Source organism: Ipomoea nil, unplaced genomic scaffold (genome assembly GCF_001879475.1).
Source record: "Ipomoea nil cultivar Tokyo-kokei standard unplaced genomic scaffold, Asagao_1.1 scaffold0261, whole genome shotgun sequence".
Taxonomy (NCBI): domain Eukaryota; kingdom Viridiplantae; phylum Streptophyta; class Magnoliopsida; order Solanales; family Convolvulaceae; genus Ipomoea; species Ipomoea nil.
In genome coordinates, this window is record NW_017616689.1 from 67,886 (window position 1) to 83,548 (window position 15,663).

General features: G+C 36.3%; 1 protein-coding gene across 1 annotated transcript; it reads right to left on the reverse strand.

The window, feature by feature from the left end:
- Positions 1-1,272: 1,272 nt before the first annotated feature.
- On the reverse strand, positions 1,273-9,651 carry LOC109147204. Its single transcript, XM_019294839.1, has 6 exons — positions 9,559-9,651; positions 8,963-9,007; positions 8,217-8,326; positions 7,576-7,798; positions 7,424-7,468; positions 1,273-1,348 (listed from the first exon to the last, which is right to left on the reverse strand). Exons 1-4 carry the CDS (start codon positions 9,625-9,627, stop codon positions 7,654-7,656), a joined length of 369 nt encoding a protein of 122 aa, XP_019150384.1. The 5' UTR covers positions 9,628-9,651; the 3' UTR covers positions 1,273-1,348; positions 7,424-7,468; positions 7,576-7,653.
- Positions 9,652-15,663: the final 6,012 nt, after the last annotated feature.

A 15,663-nucleotide genomic window follows, 5' to 3' on the forward strand; every position in this document is an offset into this window, starting at 1 on the left:
CGTGAAGATAAGATCTGCATCAGAAATATTTTAAGTCTCTTCACATGGACCACATGCTAAGCAACAGCCGGAATATCTCCAAATTCAGAGATATTATTTTTAATATGATCTTCTAAGAAAGCTACAGATCTTCTGCAAAAGGCTACAAGAATTCAAATCTGAGATTGGAATTCAAATTTGAGATCTACAATTCAAATTTGAGATTGTCTTTTTCCAACGGACAACTTCTAAAAACCAGCTATAAAAGGATGAAGAATGAAGCAGATCAACTTACTTCCAAAAAAAAAAAACTTCCAACACAAGCAACGAGCAGTACATACGAACAAGTGTTATACTCAAAAGTGAGAATATATTCAAGTGAGAAAAACACTCAGAGGGCTCAAAGAGAAAATATTCAAGAGTGTTTTAATTCTTCATCATTGAGAGACTTGCTGCATATTGAAGATCCATTCAAGAAGTCTCCAAGTTGGAAAGTCAGTGAAACTTGTTTTTCTACAAACAAGTGAATCAACAGTGTTGGAGAACACTGGACGTGATTAGTGCGGGCTTTGTGATCAAAGCACTAGATCACGGGATACGTCGAAGACGGGGGGAAAGTAGCAGGGAGTTGTGAAATCCTGGATTGTCACACGAAGCTGTGAGATCCGAAACAGCAGTGTCGGAGGCACTGGGCGTGATTGGTGTGGGCTTGGTGATCAAAGCACCAGATCTCGGGATACGTCGACCGGATCGTGGAAGACGGGGGGAAAGTAGCACGGAGCTGTGAAATCCTGGAAAGTAGCACGGAGATGTGAAATCCGAAGCAGCAGTGTTGGAGGCACTGGGCATGATTAGTGTGGGCTTAGTGATCAAAGCACTAAATCACGGAAATTCATTGTATCTAGGAACCAAGAAGTGGTGGATATAGTGAATTGCTCTTGGACGATAAGAGCAAGTGGAGTAGGAGGATTACATCACCTCCGAACCACTATAAATTGCCTTATGTCATTTACTGCTTTATTTACCTACTGCTTATCACGTTGATATACTTGACACAATCACACAACTCGTATTTATTTATTCCGCTGCGTACAAGACTCTAACAATCTAGTTAAGAGTCTTGATCTCTCTGTTTGTATTCGCGAAAAAGTTTAAAAGTCTATTCACCCCCCCCCCCCTCTAGACTTTTACCACACCCCCTTTGGGACCAACATGTTTACAGCAGGCTTCACAAGAGAGCTTTGATCAGTTTGAACCACCTGAGGAAAGCTGGTTAGTACTTTCTGAACATCTCCTCCCTGGATTCAACCTTCAACCTCTGTCATTCAAGAGTTGTGTACAGAAGCTTCTGCTTCAACTCATCCATAGACTTCCAAATTACCAAAACCAAGTTGTAACACCCCACTTTTCTTACTCGTAATTGTCTCTCTGAACAGACTTTAACATAATTTAAGCAGTGGAAAACTAGATAAAGGTAGTGATGGTGTCACCGCCACAACTACCACTCTTGTTGATTACACAGGCTAAAAGGGGTAAAACTATAACATACGATTAAGTCTGGGTACTAAAGTAAATACTAAAAAGTAAGGGGGAAATACGTCACTCCAAAACAGTCTACAAACATCATCATAAAGTATAGGGTCATAAGTCTAAATCCATAAAGACATCATAAATAGAACTAGAGTTTAGACAGCTCAAACTAAGAGACTAATCTAACTCGATCTTCTCTCACTGCTAGGCCCACTTGAAAGGGGTTTTGCAAGCAACACATAGACAAACAGGAAAACACCCGTTAGCACGAAGCTAAGTATAACCACACTCAACCCTGTAAAGCATTCTAGCATGTACTTAGAAAACATTTGATATTATTATATCAATAAATTAATCTCAAATCATCTTTAGATTATCGTATTCTTTCTAGATGCTTGCACCCTATGATAACAACTCACATGCTTACAGATAGGATCATGTTTAAAGATCATATAACATGTATTCACATGCGATCACACTCTTATCACATAACTTATTAAGTAGAACTTCTACTACATCAAAATAATCGTGCTCAAGAGAATTTCTCCAGTTAATTTTCTCATTAAACAATCTTTTACGATACTCTATTCGCATACAATCATGTATAACATTATGATCATGCTTCTCACGCAATCTAGTGCAACAATATAAGCAATCTCGTGCAACAATATACTCATGCTCTTATGCAATCTCGTGCAACAATATACTCATGCTCTTATGCAATCTCGTGCAACAATATACTCATGCTCTTATGCAATCTCGTGCAACAACATAATCATACTCTTATGCAATCTAGTGCAACAATATAATCATACTCTTATGAAATCTAGTGCAACAATATACTCATATTCTTATGCAATCTCATGCAACAATATACTTATATTCTTATGCAATCTAGTGCAGCAATATAGTCATACTCTTATGCAATCTAGTGCAACAATATACTCATGCCCATATGCAATCTCGTGCAACAATATACTCATGCTCTTATGCAATCTCGTGCAACAACATAATCATACTCTTATGCAATCTAGTGCAACAATATAATCATACTCTTATGCAATCTAGTGCAACAATATACTCATATTCTTATGCAATCTCATGCAACAATATACTGATATTCTTATGCAATCTAGTGCAGCAATATAGTCTTACACTCATATATAAAATAGGGTACTTTTGTGATACCCTAAAAATCCACATTCAATCCATGAATTAATTGAGTAATAAATCCTATTTTTATTTGAGGAATTAATTCCTAAAATCCTGATTTTTAATACTCAAGGACTAGAATTAGACTAGTCAACCTTTAAGTTGTGTTGTACCTTGTGCTTTGAGGGGAGTTCCCTTGTTCCTTACACTTTCTAAGGGTTAGTAAGGGTATTCTTATCTTTTCACCAAGAATTAGTATTGTAACCTAACCTAGAAGACTTCTTCATTTCATTCCTTACAATTCCTAGAAAATAGTTCTACCTTCTCTCTAGAAAAGAAGTGTAGCTTATTCTCCAAGCCAAGTTGAGACCCTTGTCAAGATTTCAAGATTTGCTTCCAAGATTCAACCTTTCACCTATTTGGGCATCTAGGAGGGTAAGATCTAAGTTCATCTTGTGTTTTTGGTTCCATCTTAGTTGTCTTTTTCTTAAAGGAATGATCTTGATGATCTTTTGGTTTAATCTTGAAATGGGTTTGGAAAGTAAGCCTTGTGGAAAGCTTGTTGTGGTGTAAAGTGAAGTCTTTTGGTCTTCAAGAGGTAACCCATGCTCTACAAAACCTATTTTGCTTACCTATATGTGATTTCTTGGATTATACATGTGTTTTGCTATGAAATGTGAGGGTTTATGCATTTGTCTTGTGATATTGCATATCTAGAGCTTGTGTTTAGGGTTCCTTTGTGACATTGCTTGGCATTTTCCATGTTTCAAGTCATTTTGTTGTGTTGGGTGAGATTTTCCATGTTTTGGACTTGAATTTGTGTTTGGAGAAGAAAATCCTCGAAGGGATTTGTTGTGGTACAGGGTTGTTCTCGCGGGCGGGGCACCACCCGCCGGCCTACCCGCGGGTACATAGCCTGTGGGATGGTGTTCCCGCGGGCGGAACCACGGGTGGGGCACTACCCGTGGGTCCACCCGCGGGTACACGAGTGGTGTTTGTTCGGGGTTTGTTCCCCGTGATTTGTTTGACTCGGTATTTGGTCTTTTGGCTTCCCGTTGTTCTTTTGTGGAACTATTTGAATGTCTTCTTCATGTTTCGTACGTCTAGAACTATATGGTAGGTACCCATGTAGGACTTTGGTGTCTTGAATCGTGCCAAGTGTTCAACATTGTGTTTCGTTGGACCAAGAGGTGTCTTGTGTGTTCCTCGGAACTATCTTGAGTTTCCCCGTTGATAAGCATGCTAGTTTGTTGTCTTAATGCTAGCGTGCATGTGGTTTGTACCTTCCGTTTGGTTGATGATAACTTGTGTTATTCATCGTTGTTGTCATTGGGCTGTGACCCGTTCCTTGATTGAGTATGTTTCATACCTTCGTTGTAATCCGTTGTTTGACTCTCGTGTGAGTGGTGGTGCGTGTGTGGCTCTACCTGGATTGCACGATTAGTAGTATGGGACACTAGGCACCAAGGTATTGCAGCGGTCCTCGTGGTGGCCGTGACGTGATTATGGAGTTGTGGCCTGAGTGATGGGTCCACGTTTATTGGAGGATAACATGTGTTATCCGGGCATGTGTTGCCGTGATTGGTGGTGTTCGTTGGTGGTTGTTGGTGGGGGACGACGGTCCCGGGGGAATAAGGTTGGACTGAGAAGTACAGGGGTCCTGGAGGTAATGGTTGGAAAAGAAGGTACAAGGTTGGGGGTAGCCATAAGGTTGGAACAGGGCATAAGGAAGGCATACCAACTCGTGATGGGTGATGTTGCGAGGGCTTGTGAAGCCGGCGTTGTGTGATCTTCTCTCGTGACGTAAGTAGTCACGGAGGCTTGTGTTGTTGTGGCATGTGTTGCCGTTGGGTGAGTCTTATTCCTTGCGTGTGGTTAACCTTTGTGATTTGGGATGTGTTCCCGTGTTATCCTTGAGAGTGATGAGTCTTGTGTTGACAATTGATCTTGGTTTTGACTTATATATATGTATTCCGTTTCGAAAATGGTTTTTATGACGTATATCTATCTATTTATGATACTTAACAGTATTGGTGGGTTACTAGCATTATTCGCTGACCGGGCGTCGTCCTATGTCTATCTTTGTATCTTTCATGTGATGTTTAGACGAGCGCGATGTCTAGAGCCTGGTAGCTTAGCATCTTTATCCTTGCTTTTGTGGCCTGTGCGCCGATGTAATTAGATTGGTGTTTTGGGATAGACGTACACACTTGCAGATTGTTTGCCGTAGCGTTTACCGTGTTTGGTAGACGTGGCGTGACACCCCGTTGGATTTCTTTTTATCCAGTTTCGTTTTTATCTTCCGCTGTGCTAGTTTTGTCGCTTATACTTGAGTCTCTCTTGACTCTCTTTCTTTCTATCGAGTCTATATTGACTCTCATACTTGAGTCTATGTTGACTCTATTTCTTGAGTCTCTGTTAACTCTCTTTCTTTCTCTTATACTCGTAGACGGCTTAGGGTCTCACAGAAGTGTGACTTACCCCATCGGGAACGGCATAATTCCGACTCAATATCTCCTACCGTCTACGAAACCTATCTTGTGGTTCAAACTCTTTGGAATCAGGTATCGAACTATTAGTGTGCACACCCCCTAACCAGGATTCCAAGCCCAGCGGGAAGTTTCCAACCTCGTAACGTGGGAATACGCCGCGTTACATACTCTGGGACCGTAATGTCCATAAATATCTCCCGAGAGGAACATAGTCCCAACGGTATCCTCCAAAACCTCACCGATATAAATATTACATAAATATATCTCTCATGCATCAATCTCATGCATGCAACAATTCTACTATTTCTCAATGCATCAAAGAATGATATACCACATGCGTATGGTTTTTGAGAGTATTCTTGGGCTGGCGTTGGCCCTTTATGCATTTTTGAAATATGACTTATGTGAAATGTCAAATCCTCCATAACATGCTTCTAAATCATGTATACATTAACATGAATTATTCAAGAATATATCATCATGCTCGGTTTGTAAAAATAGCAATTTCTAAACATTTCACTCAACAAGTATGATTCTATTTTCATGGATCAAATAATACATTTTAATCATGCTTTCATAATAAATCCTATTCCCAAAGGATCATGCTTCTTTCCTCAATCAGAACATTATTTGATCACAAAATCATCAATTTCTCAAACACAGAGAACTTAGCAAAATATACTTTATGAAACATTTCTTCACAAAATCATTCATAGCATACTCATTTTTAATCCAAATTCAACCAAATCAAAGCCAAGACGTACGACAAGACGATCCAGAAGAGCCGAGCCACAAGAGCCCGTAATACTCGGTTCGAAACGACACGTAGCTGAGCCATAAGGTCCCGACCACTGCACAACATCTCATCAGAACCATACTCAGGGACTTGGGGCGGGACTCTTTATGGTCCGCCCCTATAGTCCCGTTACTATGCCGGGACTAGGCGACGGCCCTCTTCTAGGGTCGTGCCCTAGTCCCGTGGTGGCACAGCTCTAGCCAGCGGCCCTTCTGATGGGCCGCGGCTAGGGCCGCCACTCTAGTCTGGTGCACACTGTGCTGTGCACCAGATAGCCTTTCACTTGCAAAAACTTGTCCAAAACAATCTCAACAACTCATAAACACATCCCAAAGCATTTCTAAGCATTAACACATCAAAATCTCATAATTTCTACTCATTTCTACTCAAAACTAGGCTTCATAGAGCCAAATCTAAAGAGGAATCCATGGGGTTATACCTCTTGTAGACTAGATTTCTTGCTTGGATCTCTTCTTCCTCTTGGTCTAGCTTGAGCCTCCTTCACGACCTACACTTCCCAACACACCTTCTATCCTTAGCCTATATTCTTAAAGACTAAAGAAAACTAGAAGAGAAATGATGCAAGAAAGGAGGATGAACAAGCTTACTAGGTTGAAGCTTTACTCCTTGGATGTTGGCAGACAAATGTGAGGAAGGGGCAATGAAAATGAGATTAGGAAAATGTGATGAAATGAAGGGTTTATATAGGGTTCAAAACCCTAAGATGATACACAATGATTGGTTGAGGGCAAAGGGGTAATTTCCCCAAGCTAAAAGATGACTTTATAAGGAATTTTTGGATGTCTTGTGGTCTACCATGCATCATGAACCATAGACTAAAAATGATATTTCTTTATTACTTTGGGGTGGAAAGTGAATTTTCCCAAATGCTAAATAGATGAACACTTGATCAAAATCCCCTTTTTAATTCTCCCGGTCTCACTCGGATAAAATTCTCGATTTAAATCTTGGTACGCAAAGTACCCGAAAACTTTGAAATTTTCGAATGAAATTCATTTCTTTGGTGTTGAATTAACTTTAAAATGGAACAAAAATTATTTTATTCAAACACCGATTGCTCGCAAAAAATTTTAATGGAGTGAAAAATCTACTTTGGAATCTCTTAACACTAGATTTATAACATGAAATTTTGGGTTGTTACACAAGCATTCAAGAATCAGTCAACTGTAAAATCCAATGACCTACAATACTGACATAACATAAGCCCATTAATTATCTCCAGTATGAATTGATGAACAGATAATAGTATAGTGTTGAATGAATGAAAGGTGAACGCGTATTGTGTAACTAAAAAAGTTTGAATCTTGCACTATTTAGAAAGCAAGGTTAGAGAATACATGGATTCTAGGAAACTAAAGTAGTCATATATAAATTCTTTATGAACTAGAGAGAAGTTTCAAAAGGAATAAGGAAATATTTAAGAGATTAAAGGAAAGGAAGATTACAAACTTACCTATACTGAAGCAATATGGTCACAATAACCTTCAGTAGGAGCTCTCTGTGAACAAAGAAAATCGAAATAAATATATATATTTAAATTCAAAATTCTATTAATCTAAATTCAAAATTCTATTAATCTTAATATATTATTGTATGTAATCGAACTTGGTATTCTATCTGGATGGTCGTCTGATTCTCTAATTGGATGCCTTTAACACTCCACCACTGAAGGACTTCCGGAATTCAACTGACTTGACCTTCAAAGAAGGGCTGAATATATAGCTTGTTCTTCATTGAAGGGCCTCCGGGTTCAAATGGCTTGATCTTCAATGGAGGCTTGATCTTCAATGGAGGAGGGGCTTTTACTTTCATGATCCTATTGTGATTCCTGAATAAGCTTCAAAGTTTAGGATGTTTCTATGAATTTTTCCTAGGATCAATACATAGAAATAAGAAGCTGTAGGATAGAAGAGTTTTGATAAGCTCAAACTATTTTAATATTATCTAATTAAACCAATTAGATAATATCAATATTATCCAAAATATATTCAAATATACTAATATTAATAAATAATCATATTTATCAAATTTTCAATGTCAAACACCCTCATTAGCATAAGAATATTCCATCGGAAACAAGAAAACAATTATGTAAAACTCGTGAAATTTCAGTTTTACCTTGGGTAAATATTTTATAGTGATTAATTTTGGTAAATATTTCATTTCTAATTTTTTCCTGCATTATACAAATATCAATTTGCAGTGTAACATCTAACCTTATTCAAAATAAATTAAAACATACTTACAGTGATACAGTGATAATTCTACATTCTTCATTAACAAATGACCCTCCTTTTACTTTGAGGGTGTCAATCCATAGTTCTGAGCGATTAACACTGTGCCCGAGCTCAATTTCCTTGTATGAAAATTAAATTATTAGTAGTTAAGAAAAACAATAAACATTCAACTTAGATAATTGCAGAAAAAAAAAATTAAATACAATCTCAGGCCAATAGTGTTCACCATCTGTTATACTCTTATAATAAAATCAATCGGTCAGTGCAGAATATCTACTCTGGATAACAGAACAATAGCATCCATTGCATATTATGAGCCTTGTTCAACTCCATCCCTCCACCGGAACTATCAGCCAACAGCAAAATCTTTGAATTCTAAATCCGTGCTAGTAAATTGCAATTGGAAGTTGTTCATTCTCATCTTATCAGTTCAATTTCATATAAAAGCTCAAGCAAAGAGATCATAAGCAATCAACAAGACAATAACCCTCTTATTGACATTTATGTTGGTTCATGCTAGCACATAACGTGCAATTTTTATTAACTGGATTAGTGAACAAAGTCACAAACTTGGCTCTCTTGTTAGCAATTATGATCAAAGTAATGAAACTAGGTTAGCAATTATGATCTGGACTAACAAAATATTGCAATCACTTGAATTAATGATAGTTCTGGGAATAGAAGCTTAAAGCAATCTAAGAAGGATACACCATTCATCAACTAGATAAGTTGAAGTAAAATAGGAAACAATATACCTGAATAATGATCTTCGGTGTTAAGGCAAAGGTAATCCTATTTGGCTGAATAAACAACAAGGATAAGTAGTGTCACAAACTCTGCATAAGAATATGAAAGGACAGAAAAAACTAGTAAGAATAATAAATTTACAACAAACAGTAATATACACTTTGGGCTTGTTAACAAAGAAAATAGTCAAAATTCAAACAAAACCACCAACAATGGAGTGTTGTGCACTTCGTCCAGCTTAGATGTATGGCATACCAGATAGAACTATAGAAGAAATCCAAAAATTAAGCAAAAGTAACAACACAGTGCACTGGCATACCACCAACACAATGCACTGGCAGTCTGGCATACCACCAACAAAAACCTTTCTTCATAAATAAAGCTATTTTGCAGAACTTGAATCTAAATCCATCGCTCATCCATCATTAATTGATCTATCATGCAATTACTAATTGCTATTTTAGGTTATTTCAGTAATTCAGTAGAAAAGAAATACATACTCATATGACTAGGCCAAGACGAAACATACACGGCAAATTATTACATTTAATCAGTAAATATAAGAAAACCTAGCAGTAAATTTAAGTTTTTGAAAATAACTTACCTTGAGTTCCCAGTAAGTATGTCTTCGGCGGCAGCGGGAGGTGGCAGACTGGCGGTTGATCTGCTGCATCGACGGCAACGGCAGGGAGAGGGAGCGGGCGCAGTCGTTATATTATAGACCATGGTGCATGTGCACCGCGGTCAAAAACGGCGCCGTTTCTTTAAGTGAAGAAACGGCCCGCCGTTAGAGTTAACGGAGTCCGCTTGTTTGGTGTATTAAACATCAACTGACACTATAATATATCTAAACCGACACTGCAGTTATATCAAAATGATACTGTAGTTATAGTGAAATGAAACTATAGTGTATATAAAATGAAACTGAATAACATTTCACATATTTGAGTGTATATTGTACAATGAAGCTGTAATTATATCAAAATAATCATGTAGTTGTGTTTTAATGAAACTATAGTGTATATAAAATAAAATTAAATAACATTTTCACATATTTGAGTCTATAAATATCAAATGAAACTATAGTTATATCGAAATGAAACTGTAGTTGTGTTGAACTGAAACTGCAGTGTATACAAAATGACACTGAATAACAGAGTTACTTTTTGCAAAAGGGTGCGAAACGGCGGAAACTAACACTGTTTATTTTCATTTAAAAAAAAAAGACGCGCGGTGCATAATCCATTATGCACCGCGGTGCATAATATAATTTGCCGAGCGGGCGGTGGCATCTGACCCTCTACGTTGTCGGCAATAGCGGAGGTGGCAGACTGGCGGTAAAAAAGCAAGTGGTAACCTCTCAGAAAACTAGAAACACCTCCTTTCGTCCAGAAGCGGTGTTCTCGACTTCTTATCGCCTCGCCGGCGCTGTCGCAACGAAGGGCGGAGGCGGAGACCAGAGACCGGAAATCGCAAGGGCAGTCGCAGTGCAACGAACTGGAAATCGCAGGCGAGCAGCTAGGGATTTTAGATTTTTAGGGATTCAATCTTCAAACTTTAGGGATTCAATCTTCTAACTTTTGTTTTTTGTGAGGGAGAAATCGCACTCTAAATAAGGTGATGGAAGAAGGCAATGGAAGAAATCGAATGTTAGAGATTGACTTGGAGAAGGGCAGATTGGCGGAGGGTTGTGACTTGCGAGGGTTTTAGGGTTGAAATTTTTTTTGTCAAAGTACATGTTATGTCCCTGTACTATAACGTTTTGTTCAATTTAGTCCCTATACTTTAATTTTGTTTAATTTAGTCTCTGTACTTTAAAATTTAGAACAATATTTAACATCGTTTAGTTTCTCCGTTAAGTTTGGCCACGTGGCGTTGTATTTGCCATGTCAGATTTTGTGACGTGGCATTACAATATTTTTTCGGACAAAAAACTCTCAGGATTCTAACCTAGGTTCTCTTGCCTAGAGAATACGGACGTCACCACCAAACTGCTTATATTAATCTTGTTTTCGTAAAGTATAAAAGTGTCTAATAACACTTTTTTCGGCCGAAGTACTAATGACATGGAAAATCCAACGCTACGTGTACAAATTTAACGGAAAAAATATACGGTGTTAAGTCTTATCCTTAATTGTTCTAAATTTTAAAGTACAAGGATTAAATTGAACAAAATTAAAGTATAGGGACTAAATTGAACAAAACACTACAGTACAGGGACCTAGTAGGTACTTTGTCCATTTTTTTTAAACACTTAAATTAGCAACGGTTACTCAAACCGCCGCAATATACTTTTTTTTTTTTGAATGCTACCGCCGCAATATACTTATTTAGGGGCGGTCATAATTAACTGCCGCTAATTATATGTTGCTAAAAATTCAATTTTTTGTAGTGATTCTGTCAAAATATATTATGTGAACCAAATTAAACATGCTGGAAATATGGAAATTAGGGGGAAAAATGTAGATAGAGTTATGTTATTGGTATCTCCCCACTCAATTTGGTTTAGGAAAAATAGTAACTAAAGTTTTATGAATGATAACTTGTATGTTAGTACTAGTTACTGTAAGCGCGTTTAGACTAATGTCTAATGTGTATTTTAAATTAGTGTTTCTTAAGTGGTTAAAGTATTCATATAATAATGAGGGAGGGAAAATATGCTCAAATCTGTAATACTACAAATTTTAAGACCATGAGTTTAACACAATGTAGATATAGCTATTGTTACTGTGAAATTTTGTGACGCCGAGTGGGATGTTCAATAAGATATTAAATAGCAAACTACTCCATACAACCACACATATTTAATAGGTAAGTAAATTAAGTAAAGGGAGTTCAGTTTAAGTTTGAAATAATATGTTGGTTGATATAATTGTCATCATAAATATTTTTTATATTGTCCAAAAAATCGTCTCGGTGTTTATTTTAATAAAAGATAAAGAAATTAGAAATAGCTAAATTATAACTAAAGTAAAAACAAATAAACCACTAACTAAAGCTGACTGTCTATAATGATCAACCATTGAAAAAAAACAGTTTGATAAAGTATACTAATTTGAACAGATTAAATTAATTTTTCTTATTACTCTTTTGGCTTTTGTTGAGGCTTGGAATTGTCTTATCTTCTCCATCTTTAGTGACGTTTATAGGCCATTTACTAACTGGAAATTTCTAAAAATTTCTGAAAACTGAAAAATGAAAACATAAAACATGTTTACTAGCACAATTTTTCATTTTGAAAACTGAAAATAATTTTCCTCGAACACTCTTCAAAACTGTTTTCTAAATGAAAAAACAGAATCATCTATCATCTATTTAGTTATATGGCACTATAACTACATTATTATGATTACATTCATTATCATCTTATTTTACTTATCACTATCTTCTATCTTTTCTACTTACTATACTTATTTAAACATAACTTATTTTCTTACACTTTAAAGTTAGACATTATTTACATTATCAAAATTAAGAATTAAACTCTATATAATGTTTTAGATTTTGATTGAACTCAATAGATTATTAGTTCAAATATTTTTAATTATGTTACATCGTAATACAAGTTCGGTCCAGATATCGGATATTGAAATCTCACATATATTAGAATTCAAAGTAAATGTTATATATTCATATACATGTCATTCAAATGAATATATCCAAAAAAATATTTTAAATATTAGCTCAAAAAATATTAATATTATCTAAACTAAATTTTAGGTGAACTTAGTAGGTTATTTGTTCGGATATATTTGTTAGTTATTATGTTATATACATATATAAATTTTGTTCAGTTATCAAATGTAAAAATTTTATATATATTAGACTTAAATTTAAAAAAAAATTAAATTTATTCCATTTAAACCAAACATGTTAAGTGGCTATTTTGTGGTACAATTATCAGTGGGGTCCACTTCCAATTTGGATCGGATCAAAGTGGATTCGGATTCTTCGTAGTGAGACGAAGAGATTGATATATTGTACGCTCAAAACGGATAATGGGTGAATGAGATATTGATTCTCAAAGTAGACCCATTGAGTTGGAAAATGTAAGGTAAAAGTGAGCTTTGTCCCACATTGATTTGGAAAGAGGATTTCACCCCCCTTTTATACAAGAGCTTTTTTAGAGCTTGTAGAATTGTATAGCATAGAGGCTCTCTCGCGCGCGCGCGCGGGGGGGGGGGGGTGCAAATCAAATTCCAACTAGAGATGACTTCGGAGAGGCTTGATTCAAGCCCGAGCTCGTGTGCGCCGGCACCTACGGGCACGAATGTCGTCCGGAAATTGGCTGGCCTGGCCGAGAGTTGCTCGGAGTTGCTCTCGTGCGCTGCGGCTGAACAGCACTTCGGTCTACCAGAGCTGAGCTGTTTCTGGACAGTGGAGATTTAAATTCATCCGTTACAGGAATTACTCCAATTCCTCCAATTCCTATATAAGAAGAGGTAGTAGGAGCAAGTGATTCCCAACAAGTGTGGGAAGAACACGAGAGTACACAACACACAAAGATAAGCATTTTTCCTTCTCAAAACCTTTGCTCCTACTCCTTCTTTCTTGCTACTGTGTTTTGCCCGTGCTCTAGTTCGCCGGGTTCGTTCGTTTGGGTGCTCAAACGTCGAATCGTTGTACGTTTTATCCTGGGAAACCTAGGCCACAACGCTCCTAGCACTTTTGGGAGGTGGCAAATAAGGTTTTAAGGAAAGACAGGCACTTTGCCTAACTCGTACCTTCTTTCTTGTTTTGGATTATGCTCTAAGCAAAAATCCGTTCTTTCTTGTTGTTTTGGAATTATAATCTAAGGATTATATTTTCTTTTTGGTTGATATATATTGGTATATCTTTTTCGTAGATATACATGTATATATAACCGTTGGGTCCGTTTTATATATATTTTTGTGTGTATATATATATTTCGGATATATATCCAATAATATTTTATATATATTTCGTGTGTATATATATAAATATTATTTTACGGATATTAAATCGATTGTGGTTCATTATCTCCAACAGTAGTGAATGAGAACGATTTGTGCAATGATGTTATGGTATATGATACCATGTCTTTGCCTTGTTGTGTATAGGATTGAGACATCAATTGTATTATATATTTTTCATCTTGTAAGCGGTTATTGATATTTTGAATTTTTAGTTGTTCCCCCTGCAAGATTCATATGTAGTTAGTCATAGGTTACTTTAATGTAAAACATGGGTGTTTGTATGTAGTTAGTCATAGTTTAATTTAATGTAAAACATGAGTGTTTGTATGTAGTTAGTCATAGGTTAATTTAATGTAAAACATGAGTGTTTGTGGTTGGAAGAAGAGCAGTACATGTTGTTCCAATTGGTTAAGAGTAATAGTTATTCAGCACATTTCCCAAACACGGATGCAACAAGACATCCACTTCCATCAATATTTTTCACGTCCATTTTACACCTATTATATTTTTTTTAGATTAACATTGTTGTATTTTGTTTTTTTTTAATGATTAAATTGATACTTACCGCCTTTCAAATAAAATGATTCCATATTCTATCAGATCCTATTCTAAAACCAATATATACAGGAAAAAAAAAAATCAAACTCCTAGATCTATATAAGACACTTTTTTATACTAACAACAACAACAACTGCCTAAGCATTTAAAAGACTATCACTTTCTCATCATAATTTTCTTTTACTACTAGCACCATGAGCCACTAAATCAATTTAAGATGTTTCTTTCTGCAGGTTCAGCCAGTTTATGGTTCTTCAAATTGTTTTTGATTTCCCCCTAAAACTACTATTGCACCAATTAATTTGATGTAAAATTATACCACAAGTCATAATTATGCATTCTTGAAATCTATAATAACAATGATTCCATCGACAAATAAAATAAAATTTCACAAAATACCTAGCCTATGTCTTAGTCGAGGTGTTAAACAGGAAAATGGTTCAATATAAAGAATGACCGCTTCCAGTAAATGATACTTTAAGGTCCGTCAGTGCAGCTTCTAGACGCTTGTGGCAATCGGGTATCATCATTCTGGATTCAGCCAACACGTTTTTCTACATAATACATATACAGAATTGTTTAACAAAATAAAACACAAGGAGAATAATGATATGGATAATATGCAGACCATAGAAAGAGCCTGTACATTTTTCACACTTTAAAACCTTCAATTTTAAGAGGCTAATGGTGGATCATGGACGCATCACCCAATCACACAACCAATATATAACCAAGTTTGGGAGAAGAATATATGATCAAATTGGTAGCAACTTCAAAATTCTACATTAAGGGTGTGTTTGGAATCCCGAAAAATGATTTCTTTTTCTGAATTTCTAATGTAGTAATGTTTAGAAAGAAGGAAAATTTAAAGTCAATTAAAAATGAATTGGCTTTAGACAATGGAAAATCAACCTGTTTTCCGGAAAACAACTTCCCCCTCTTTTTTTTTAGGGGAAGTCATTTTCCGAATGTTGGCCTCTTCGTCTTCGTGAAGCCAAGAGAAACCGACCTTCATCTTCTTGCTGCTACTTTCTTCTTTGTCTTTTTTGTCATCAACTGTCACTGGTTTCTGAAGCCAGATCTCTGGTTTCTTCGTCTTCTTGAAATCAGATCTCTAGTTTTTGAAGCCGGAAACCATAACTGGTTACTGGTTTTTGGCTTCGGAAACCAGTGAAACCAGTGAGCATTTGTTAGTGTTCTGGTTTCCGGCGGTA

Excerpts from the sequence above, each read along its gene's own strand:
- LOC109147204 (XM_019294839.1), bottom strand. The coding sequence starts at position 9,627 with ATGCAGCAGATCAACCGCCAGTCTGCCACCTCCCGCTGCCGCCGAAGA. Across the intron at positions 8,327-8,962 it reads CACCGAAGATCATTATTCAG|GAAATTGAGCTCGGGCACAG; the intron begins GTATATTGTTTC and ends TTTTCATACAAG. Across the intron at positions 7,799-8,216 it reads AGAATTATCACTGTATCACT|GAATCACAATAGGATCATGA; the intron begins GTAAGTATGTTT and ends AAGCTTATTCAG.